The sequence below is a fragment of the Plectrocnemia conspersa genome, unplaced genomic scaffold, assembly GCF_051122295.1.
Source record: "Plectrocnemia conspersa isolate PC_06_02 unplaced genomic scaffold, ASM5112229v1 ptg000009l, whole genome shotgun sequence".
Classification (NCBI taxonomy): Eukaryota; Metazoa; Arthropoda; class Insecta; order Trichoptera; family Polycentropodidae; genus Plectrocnemia; species Plectrocnemia conspersa.
Genome location: NW_028277173.1, coordinates 5,861,275 through 5,874,158, shown reverse-complemented (window position 1 = coordinate 5,874,158; position 12,884 = coordinate 5,861,275). Strand labels below are relative to the sequence as shown.

General features: G+C 30.3%; 1 protein-coding gene across 4 annotated transcripts in view; it reads right to left on the bottom strand.

Annotated features, from left to right (window-relative positions):
- The window catches only part of Hasp (Hig-anchoring scaffold protein), a 51,240-nt gene that overhangs the window by 19,830 nt on the left and 18,526 nt on the right, over positions 1-12,884 (bottom strand). For all 4 annotated transcript variants that reach the window (XM_088191253.1, XM_088191252.1, XM_088191250.1 and 1 more), the window contains exon 2: positions 6,855-7,048. In XM_088191253.1, the coding sequence (XP_088047379.1) occupies positions 6,855-7,048 (194 nt within the window). The remainder of the gene's footprint in view (positions 1-6,854; positions 7,049-12,884) is intronic.

Genomic DNA, 12,884 nt, shown 5'->3' with positions numbered 1-12,884 from the left:
ACTTTCGCCATGTATATGTATTTTTATCTCTATATACTTATGTAGGATACTTTAATTTGATCTGATATTTTATTATAACGTGGCACAATGTTTAATAATCAGATTCGACATCAGTTCGTGAAATTAGAAAAAATCTTGAATTGAGCCGTGATGTCATTTTATGAAATACTGTGAATCTTAATGAAATCAAAATGTTAAAAAAACGACAACTGATTTCGCCTCTACTCTAGAAAAAGCTAAAATGATGTCCCTGAATTTAAACCAGAAATTCTTGGGTTTCGAATCTATCCCGATTTTTTTTAAATATGTCATCAGTGAAATTATATCGGAATACATTTTCACCGGTATATATATATATATTTTAACGAGTAGAAATATAATTTATCTGGCATCATACATTTACATACTTATCGTTATTTATTTACACACATATGATGTATAAATGTTACAGTTACTAGTGAAGTCGAAATACATTTCTACCAGTAGATATATATATATATATATATATATATATTTCATACCAGTGAAATTAAATTTATTTATTTATTTTTTCGATTAAATTAAGACCATCGTGGCCTAACAGGTTACCCCAATGCGCCACGATGATCGAAAGCAAATTATAAATTTATAAAACATAAAAAAACGTATATATATAAATAAATATAACAATACTTAAACATAACAAAAAAAATTATAAAATATTAAAATTAAAAGATATAAACCGGATCAGATCCTCGTAGCTAACATTAAATAAATCAATTTTCAATGCCAGCGTATTAAGGAGCCGTATGGCCACAGCTATAGGCGAGTCGGCAAGTGCGGATGTCCTAGCCCTAACTGCCATCAAAAGAGGTCTCGATCGTGATTCTCGAAAATGTTCCGGAACCCAAAACTGGAATTCCTCGAGAATAGCTGGATTGTCGACAGCACCTTTTAGTAGTTTGAAAAAATGCTTAGCGACATACAGCTTTCTGCGAGAATTCAGCGAATCATATCCCAACGCTCCTAAAAGAAAGGCGCTGGGATATAAGAACGGATAATAACCAAATGTCCTTTTGTAAAGGTATCTTAAATACCTTTTTTGAATTTTTTCTACTAAAAGGGAATATTTGGCTATTCGGGGATTCCAAATTATAGATCCCGATTCAAGAATGCTACGAACTAAGGTGTCATAGAGGATGCGAATAACTGACGGATCGTCAAAGTGAAAGGCATTCCTCATAACAAAGCCGAGCATCTTGGAAGATTTATCACAGACGTCGTGTATGTGTAGAGAGAACCTCCATTTGCTCTCGAAAGTGATTCCGAGATCTTTAATGGAAGTTTCTCTAGTCAAAATGTTACCACCGAGATGGTAGAAATAAGCTGATGGCGAACGGGATCGAGAAAATGACACAGTGTGGCACTTTCCGACACTAAAGGGCAGACGGTTAACGGAAGCCCATCTCCACAGAGAGTCTAAATCACTTTGTAGAGAGAAGGAGTCCGCAACAGATCGAATGCAATTATATAATTTTAAATCATCTGCGTACAGAAGAAAACTTGAATTTTTAATTGCTGTATTTATGTCATTAATAAATAACACAAAAAGCAGAGGTCCCAGATTGGATCCTTGAGGAACCATCGAAGGGGTAAAATATTCTTTTGACAATCGGCCACCATAGGTTACAAACTGTCTACGATTGCTTAAATAACTCGAAAATAACCGAGTTAAATTATCTGAGCAACCGAGGTTCGACAATTTTTTTAATAATAACGTATGACAAACTTTGTCAAAGGCTTTCTCAAAATCTGTATACACGACGTCTACTTGAATTCCCGCATCGAGAGAAGTTGTCACCGTTTTGGTGAACGACAGAAGGTTAGTAACAGTGGAACGGGCAGGACGAAACCCGTGCTGTTGGTCTAATAAAACTTGCTGAAAGTGATTGTAGAGATATTTATGAATAATTATTTCAAATAATTTAGCAGGAGCTGACAACACTGCTACTGGTCTATAATTCTTATATATAATTTGTCACCCTTTTTATGAATAGGGGTGACTTTTGTGCATTTCCATAGATCAGGAAATGATGATGTTTTGAGAATCAGATCATAAATACATTTTAGAGGAGCAGCGAGACTGACTTCGCAACCCTTCAAAATAAAATCGGGAATTAAATCAGGTCCAGAATAATAATAAATAAATGTCTATAAAACGCAATTTGATAGCTGCGAAACGTCCATTTGCTGTTCAAACCCAAACCTAACCTATAAAAGTTCTAAAACTAATCATAGTTTTAGAATTTAATTAGCTGCATTTCAAATATAAACTAAGCCAACTCATATCTCAGCGGGAAGTAAGTGGAAGAAGTACAGACAGATGTCGTATCTCGCATATTGATCCATAGGTTTTAAAAATATGATAGCTTTCCTTACTAATATTAAAACATTCTTAATATAAGAGTATTAGACAAAGTATATTCAAACCGAATTTTGATCAATAAGAGGGCGCAAAAACAATTATCACTTCTCAGAAGTCAAAAATTCACGTCAAAAGCAATAAAATCGTGTCGGCGCCGTCGCAGTGGGAACGCTCGGTAACGAGCGTTCCCACTGCGACGGCGACGACACGATTTTATTACTTTTGACGTGAATTTTTGACTTCTGAGAAGGGATAATTGTTTTTTTTGCGCTCACCTATTGATCAAAATTCTGTTTATGTACTCTTTATTTGATTCTTATTTATTGAGGATTATAATATTGTTATGAAAAGTCTTAAAATGAATGGTACATAATCAAGCGTTTTCACTGCGACTTGGACGGCACGATTTTATTGCTTTTGACGTAGATTCTAAACAAAGATTCCCTTGAATTTAGCCAAAAAATGAATGTTATTGATTGCTACTTTTATACATAAAATAAAAAATAATAAAATGTTTGAGGAAATGAGACCAATTAACATGTTACCATGATGTAAAAGTACTAAGCAAATAATTAAAGGATTTTATTTTTTCTCGACACATTCTACGTGAACAGCAGTCGGGATTCAGAGAAAAACATTCCACTAAAACTGCATTATAAGTAGTTATACTGATTGGTTGTTAGCCAAGGATATAAACAAAATCATTGGAGCAGTTTTCTTGGATTTCAAGAGAGCTTTTGAAACAACAGACAGATAAATAATGTTGAAGAAATTAAATAATACTAGTATAAGTGAAATAATTTGGAAACCACCGTTGCCAGTTTTATGCAAATATTCGTCAAGATGATACCAGACGTGAGAATTGTTGATTTTCTTATATTAACCAGCACGATAGATCAGTGGTATAGGTCGAAGACAAATCTGAAAGACTTAAGTTGGAATCCTATATGGAATATAATGTTTTTATTCACAAAGTTACCACATTATATAATAATTGTAAGGATTTCTTATTTTTAAAACGAAAAACTTATAAGCCGTATATTAAAAGTGATCTTGAGGAGTAATCTACGAGAGATATGAATAATATTATATTAATACTTGTCTGTGCCGATATTAAAATTCAATATATTCTCAAAAAAAAAAACATAAAACAGCATGTAAATATGTTTGTATATGTATAAAGAAGATAACTACTTAAAAATCAAGAAACCCAAGTTCTAGTATACTAAATCATAATATAATATAATATTAAACATTGACTGGTAGATTGGCACAAACTTTTCCCATTAATGATTATAAAATAAATCTTATCAAAAATAAGATCAAAGTACATAAAACACCATGATTTGTGGTAACTTTGGTGAAAAGTTTTTTGATGTGGCGCGTATAAATTTATCGCATCGATCGTTTGCGCGATTTTAGAATAAAACACGTAGTTACAACACCATTTTCAAAATCTAAATATTGCCATAAACACTTCATTATATTATAATCGGCGACCTTTAAACGTCGGTTATCTTAGATTCATTGTTTGTGTGATCTTTCATAGTGAACGGTGAGTAATCTTTCTAGGGCAGCTTAAGAAGTTTGATTATGTTTAAGATAATATAAATAACGAGATTCGAAATAGTTATATGAGAATATTATTTCCCAAGATTGTCAATAAAGCTACCAAAATAAAACAAAGCTAATCAATATTGCAAATAATGGCTAATAAAATGTTACAAATTTATACGATTTAACTAAAAGATTCAGAACAAATTTTAATACTATAGAAGTTAAGCAAAACTAAACTAACATGGTCGAATGTGTTGTACCTAAATCTTATTTAAACTCTCCAATCCTAATTTAGATAAACTTTATTCTATATTTTCCATATATGTATGTACTTATAAGCTATTCAATAATTCTCAAATTTCATCAGTATTAAAAAAGTACTAAGCTAGCAGATTTTTATTACATAATGTTCTGCTGCAAATGTATGTTTCTTCATATTATTATCTAAATTAATTTCAAGAGCAGAAAAAAGAGAGATCTTTTTTATGGATTTGTAAAATAATTAGTTATTTCTCATGTATCTGAATAATGACATCAGCAATCAATAATGAAATTTAGTCTTTCAAATTTAAGACATTCTTAAAATATATTTATTTTAGTAGTCGCCAATCGGTGGCCCGCGAAGAAATTTTAATATATTTACAATTTTCGTATCTATTAAAAATTTTCATTATATTATAATTTATCTATTTTTATTTTCAGTCTATAAAATAGAAAGTTCATTGAAGGCCCAGATCAATAACCAATATTAGCGGTGCAATTGATAAATCAATTTATTTTTAAAGAGCCGCCATCATCAATAGGCGAGATCGAGAAAGCAGCCGCTTCTCTCTTCCGGCAACATTGGTCCAGAATCCAGATTTCAACCCACTTTGCATACGACTAGATAAGAGGGCTTTGCGTGTACGTTAATATAATTATAGAACTTTACGGGAATGTGACTAAATTTTATGCACTAATATAAAATTTAAAGAAAAACAAAATTTTTGACACAATATGCATTTTTAATGTATTGATATAACTTATAACTTAATTTACAAAAACAAGAATCATTTCATATTTAGAATGTTACTTGTATCAAAAAATCATGGTAGTGGTCAGCAAGATATTTATTTTTGAGTCTAATGATTCATGAGATCCGAATGGTTGGCGACCGCTGTACTATTTACTCGAAACCAGTAAATGATGGTGGCAATTAGACACAGATTGAGCCGTGCAGTAGTATTTTTTTTAAGTCCTCCAAAATAATGCCCTGCCATTACCAGAGTGCCGTTTAGTTTTGGCATATTAAAATAAATACATATATAAATAAGTCCCCACAGTACTCCCCCACTGGCAATTCATAATTGTGAAATTCAACTAGAAAGAGAAAAGGGAAACGTTGGAGTTACTGCTCTACAAACGTTGAGATTGGTAGAGCTGGTTTGAAAAAATTAAAAAAAACTGTCCCTCTTAATATATCGTCAAGTTTTGCCATAATAAAATAAATACATATATAAATAGACCCCTACAGTACTCTCCACTAGCAATGTATAATTGTGAAATTTAACTAGAAAGAAAAACGTTTGCATTGCTGTTCTTCACACATTGAAGTCGGTGGATCTGGTTTAGAAAAAATAAATAAAAAAATAGCCTTCCTTATATATAATTTTAGAAAAAACAATATTTTTCATGACAAAACATGTCTATCTGATTAACGAGTTTTGTATTTATGTAATATATGCACGTGTATGTTTCTATAATTTATGTTTTAAATCGTTTCAAAGATCCGGTTGTACTCTTGGGTTTCAGGTGAAGGAAAACCGATGTTTTTATCGGTCGATTCAGTGTAGCTTCGCTTGGTACTTAATTCTCGTATATTCCATGTTTCTGACTTAGGTGATTCAGTATGGCACTTTTCTTGCTTATATTGCTTTGAATATTGGAGGGAAATTTAGTGTCCTCTAACCAATGTCGATGATTAAGAGCAGAATCAGATTATTCGTTATTGTCTAATACATATCTTATTAGACTGCATAACTGCGTAACATTAGATTAAAAATCGGTAAATATAGCAATATCATCATTCTATTAAATGCGTATTCCGAAAAATCAGGAAATATGCACTGACCTTCGTCTTTGTTAAAGTAAGGTCCACAGTAATTATACAAGTGACGATTTGATACGCAATCTGCCGAAAACGCATTTTTTAGTTGATTAAGCGTAGCTATGTTTGATGCTTCATTCTTTTATATTCCAAGTCGGAAGCGAAGTGGTAGTTCTGGGAGAAGTAGTGGAAGCGAGTTATTGATTTGAGTGATTCAGTATAGCACTGTTATTAGAATTAGGTGGAAGTTTAGTGTACTCTTACCAATGTCGATGATTCAGATCTTAATAGACTGCATAAGTTCAACATCAGTAAATAAGGTAACATCAACAAGCAGAGATATGCAACGACCTTTGCCTTTGTTTAAGTAAGGTCCACGGTATTTATACAAGTGACATTTTGATACGCAATGTCATTTGTTTACGATAACGAGAGAAGAACTTTGTTTTCGAAAAATCTAAGGGACACAAATTAATTTAAATTTGGACGTAACGATTATGTAATGTGGTTTTTAATTAACTAAGTATTTACAATGAAGTAAAAGTATATGAAATATTTATTTTATTCAAATGATTATGCTGACTGTTGAATTGATTTTTCAAATACCTGATATGCGTAAATACTAACATACATTTTTTCCCCCCCTCAAAATTACTGTTAATTTGTAAGGTATGCTGGAATATGAATCTTTTTCTTCACTTTGACGCGTATACTTAGTAAATTTATCTTATAAAAATCAGTATTTCACAGAATAAAAATATCACCATAAACGATAAGATGAAGGTAGATAAAGTAGTAAAGACTCACCAGTAGAGTAGCTTGTTCTTCGTCTCTAGGACATTGAGCTGATGGAGAATTCCTCGGATTTTTGTACACTCTGCCGTCGTCGTCTGCTTCTTCGCCGCCGTTACCAGAATTGGCCGCAGTTCCAGTTCCCGTCGTTCCCGAGGGCTCTTCCCAATCGTCGTCGTCATCGGGAGACTCCGTGACGGCGCAGTTGACTGAAAAAAACCATAAATGTACAAAGGCGGAAAAGACCTATGATTAACTTAGCTAGATGACGGTGCATTGAACCGGTTAAGTGCTAATCACGCAACGGCCGTCAAGCGGTTAATTAATATACTGCACATGGTGGTTGAAAAATGTAGGGAAAGTCAACAATGCGGTTAAATAAATCAAGTAAAGTATAGCTTTCAAAACATATGTGAACACGCGCAGAGGATTGATTGGAACGTTGATTAAAGACCAATAGTATACCCTTACAATTATGTAAGCATTCAAGTCTGATCCGAGCGAGGAGAGTCTGTCACGGAACCTACTTCCTACAACATTTATTGCAGTTGATACATTTAATGTGTTTCCTGGTTTTTGTCTTAAATCTAATAGGCATCAGAAAAGGACAGGATCGTGGCTTTTGGAACCCAAAACTAGACATCTTTGAGAATAGTTGGACTGTCAACAACACCCTTCAGTTGTTTGAAAAAATGCTTAGCAACGTATAACTCGGTGAATCGAATTCCAACGCTCATGAAAGAAAATAAAATATCTTCATACAAAGGTATCTCAAGAACACTTTCTAAGCTTTTTCGATTAAGATCGAGTATTTGCTTATTCAGGGATTCCAAATTATAGAACCCAATTGAAATGTTACGGACTTAAGTGTCATAGAAAACACGACAAAGTGAAACGCGTCTGATAAATTATGTGATAGTTTATACAGATGTATATACAATACAAATACAGACGTCTCTCTGATCTCTAGTTCATTGTGAAGTGAGTTCGTGATTCGCGAGTAAGTGGTTATATTTTTAATACTGGTCCTTCGATAAAACTTGAACAAATGCGAGAAAAGGTTCATTTAGAACCAGTAAAGTTATTGTTCAGCTACACTTCCGGTACATTACAGTAAATTGATTAAAAATCACTTAGTTAAATGTATTAATAAAAACATCCAATGTGGCCATTTATGGGCGACCATCCGATAATTGCAAAATATACGTAATATATTTAATTTAATAACAAGGTGTTGTTCCTAGGCATGTCTCGAAGTTTTTGAATAGCGAGTTTATTGTGGTAATTAATGATAATTGATGGCTTCTTGGGTGTTCCGAAATTTCAATTTCACTCGTTTTGTTAAGCCTAATTTTTATTATTGTAGCTTTTTGATTTAGGTTAAAATAAGTGCAGTTTTTTTTATTAATTTAAAAAATAATACTACACTCAGTATCAAGAAAAGAATTTATTTTTAATATGGTTCTTAAGAGTCAATAATAATATCAGATAGCAAAATAAATATTAATATTTTTTTTTGGAAGCAGCTAAAATAATTAAGAAATAACAAAGACTAATATAGTGTTTATTTTATTTTTTATTACAAATCTGACCATTATGATTTGACAGGTTTTCCCAATGCGTCTTCATAGCAATTATATAAATAATAATACACATTTAAAAAAAATAGTGCACACCTAAAATAGATGAGCACTATCTCAAATATATTTTTTTCCAGCACCTCCTAACTATCACCAGGGCCAAGGCAAAATGGAATTTTATATATTTTTTAATATCGTAATATAATTTCTTAAATAAATAATAATAGGTACGAGCTAACCCTTTCTATGCTACAAATAAATACAAAATTTAGCCACCGTTGCGATATATTTTCTAAAATCATATTTAATACGAAATATTTTAATTAGGCATTAAAATGTATTAAAAATATCTACTTTCTATATTAATCGTTTTCACTGCTGCTCAGTGTTGTCATATAGTGAATTTCGAGTCCAGGTCAAAAGCAATAAAATTGTGCCATTGCGGTGAAAACGATCGATTATCAAGCATTTATATTTAGACTTTTTATAACAATATAACGTATTGAATATTTCGTTTTATGTTTAATATTTTTTAAAGTTCAAAAAGCAATAAAGTCTAAAACTACAATCTGTCCCTTTGAATAATAATGTTTATTGTGAAAGTACTACCTAGAAAGACGGTTCTTTGAAGGTAATGTTCCACTTATTTTATTTCTTGTTAATATGTATAAAAAAACAAAGGAACTTATATTAAATTGTGTCATTATTATAAATTAATTGGTTTTTAAAAATATTTTTCAGATTTAATTATATTAAAATTAGCATTAAGTAAATATTTTTAATTAAATAATTTAATAATCATTAAATATACGAAATTTATATTCATTTAATAAAATAATACTATTTAATTTTAACTAATAAATGGATATTTGTAATTAAATATGAAAAAATAAATGAAATACATCAGTACATAGTACATCTTAAACGACTGTAGTTAAGTTCAGATTCATTATTTGAGGTCGGTTTTTACTTTTTTTATACATATATCTTTGCTATGATTTTTTCTAGAATCAGGCCACGGGAATTTGTCCCCCCCCCTCTTGACAGGTCTGACTATCACCGAAAACAAACTTGTGCAGCTGGATTACTCGTGCAAGCGGAGAGTTCTCAAGCGCTGACGTCCTAGCCGCAACCGGGAGGAATAAGGGAAGCAATCATGACTATTTAAAGATCATAGCTAAAAATCGATAAGCATTAACGGATTGTCGATTTTATTCTTACATTTCTTTTCTCGCATGTCAAGACATGTATGTATATATAATCGATAAGATCAATGCATATTGAACATTTTTAAATTGCATATTAAATAAAAATTATTAGTTATATTGTAGTTTATTGATTATTATTTATTTAGGAAAAAGCTTCAAGTGAAACATTTCAGTCATATCATTCTGTTAATATAAATAAGTAATTTATTTTACTATCAGAGACACATGAAATACAAAAATACAAACCATACGATGAACTACTTAATGTGGTAAAAAATAATATCATTAAAGTACTGCTACTTTTTAGAACTCTTTATACTAGTTTTTAATCATTAAATTGACAAACTATTGGACATTTAATTATATTAAAATTATTTATTTCTAATAATTATTAAAATAAATTAATAGTAAATTAAATTATTAAACACTAAAAACATGTCATTTAATCTATTTAGTTAACTGATGAACAAAAAATCAATTCTAGTCATCGCCATTTTTATACAAACTACAATAAATTGGCGATAAACTAAGAATTTGAAGAAAAACTCAAACAGAGTAACGTTGTTCTAATAATACATATACATATACGTATGTATATATGTAGACATTTTATTGTTCTATATTGCGTGATTAGATTTTTGCATTCGTGCACGTTATTCACGCTTGGCGTGTATTATAAAAGTTATATTTAAATGAATAGTATGAAAAGCTATTAATCAGACAATGTAATTACTTATACATTTCTCAAATACTTCATAGATACAATACAATTTTAATAATCTATTAATCATTATCAATGTGCATCCTTTTTTTGCTTGTTTCACGAAAAACTTGTAATATGATTTTTACAAAGCATCGACTATAAATATGACTTTGGAAACAATCAATGTTAAACTAGTTATTTATGATAGTTGAGATATTAAATTCACTGAATCTAAGAGGATTATTACAATACAAACTAACCTTTGCTAGTCCCTAGCGATTTGTCTTTTAGGGAATAGATAAGTCACAACAGTCACTTAATACGACAGGAATTAACTTGATAGATAGATGCTTTTTTACGGTAAATTTTATCTTGTATACAAAACATTAATATGTGCTAGAAGATGCTCTTATTTCATCAAAAAACATCGTTTATAGTCAAGTGTTAAAAGATATTATATATATCCATAAAAAATACAAATCTAATTTGACAGAAACTCATGCGTCTTTTTGAGATACGTATTATCAATATGTTCTGTCAGTTATCTCGAAGAATAAATCTCGATGTTAGATTGATAGCTCTCTTCCACAAGAATGTACTTTCCGTTTCGGGATTCGCTTTCGAGGGAATAATGCGTAACCGCGAAATTAGAACATTCGTTCACGCGAATTTCTATTATGGTAAGACTTTCGTTCAATCAAAGCTTTCAGTTTCGAAGAGTGAGAGTAGCTGGAGATACAGATCTAAATGAGTCGGTTCACGGGTTTTGAAAATAATTATTGTATGTTTCTATCTCATGTTAATATACATATGAAGCGGCATGATTTATTAGGAAAAATATCGTTTTTTTTTCAAGACACTTTTTCATCTAAGAACAATTTAATTGAATTTATTTTTAATACATTACTTGGAAAATAAAATTGATACGGGCACCAAGGGAGATTGCCGCCCGGCTTGCTGCCAAGTCTAATTTTCCAACCTTTCAAGCTTGGAACATAAAATCTGATAAAGCTTTAAAAATACGAAAATTTTCGCCTTTTCGTGGCTATACGCCACAAAAAAGCATCTTATTTTTAGACCCTAAAAATTTCACATTTAATTTTTTGTTAAGGTATTAGAGTAAATTAAAACGATTTTATTTTACTGTAATACATTTGCGGTTAATGTAAGTGGGTAGTGTAATAATTATAATTTTGCTAATAACTTCCTGTCTAGTCATACAGTCAATTCAAAACAATTAGTTTTATGTAGTAAAGCTTTGCAGCGGAAAAGTAAAAGTCATCGATTATTATATAATACTATTTAGTCGATTAAGTAGTAGAAAGTATTATATAGTGGCATTGATAACAGTTTATACGGATAATGTATTCCATAACAAGATCCAACTTAATCAATATATTTAGATTTTTGTGTCATTTATAATTGTGCTTTGTATGTGAGTTATAATAATTTTGAGCAACAGCAAAACTATTTATTTCTAAATAAATTAGGTCACTTGCAAATAAGTGGAAAGGAACACAGATTTAGAATAAGTACAATAATAATTTATTAGTTAAAACGTATGAGATGAATAAAAGAGCTAAGCATTAATACGTTTCATTGCTGCAGTATTTCAATGACATAAAAGCTAAAGTGTAAATGTTGTGGCATAAATCAAGTTGCTGTTAAAAATACAAAGAAAATTTTATCACGTTTTTAATGCTGTTTTATATATTTTTAAGTTCATAAAACGCCTATGTTATTTATTAAAAAAAAAACATTATAATATAGATTTTAATTGTAATATATTAAATTAAAAAACACTGTTATATGTTATATAATGTATATAAGGTAAGTCCAAATTTTCAAGAACTGTGGACGAGAACTAAAATAACCTTAAAAATATTTAAAGTATTTTATTATAAACTTCTATTTCCTCCAGAGAAAATGTCGAAACGATATTTTATTGATAACTATTTTCCTCGAAGAAATGAGTGAAAGTTAAATGTTTTTACTAGTTCATTTTTATTTATGAAATAGACAAGGGGTTTTATTATATGCTTTTTTTTAATTAATTGCTAATTTTAGATATCATACTTAAGAGCTGGTATTTTATTTTCAATATAAATTAGACTAAATTTTACTTAAATGTAAATAAAGTCATCGGCAGAAGTATTTTATTGAATTCTAAGATTATAATTATGAGCAAGTTGAGTTGAATCTGGGTTTGACATGGAGAGGGAAGCGGTTGCTTCTGCGATCTTCTCCATTTTGAGCTGTCTCGAATTTGTATACACATAATATACGAGTCCAAGTTTTGAAATTCGAAGTGAAAGTTCATTTTAGGTCATGTATGTCATTTATTTTTTTCATGGCTATTGCTAAATCAAGAAAAAAAATTTAAATATGCTGACTTCTCGAGAATTTTTTTATTAAAAAATATTTGTACGACTGTTTTTAAATGTTTTACAACCGCTGCATAAGAAAGGCTAGGTTCGTGCAAAAATATGGATGTTTACTTGAAAGCTTTTAATAGAGCTTGGAAGTATTTGAATGATAATAATTTTTTTATGAT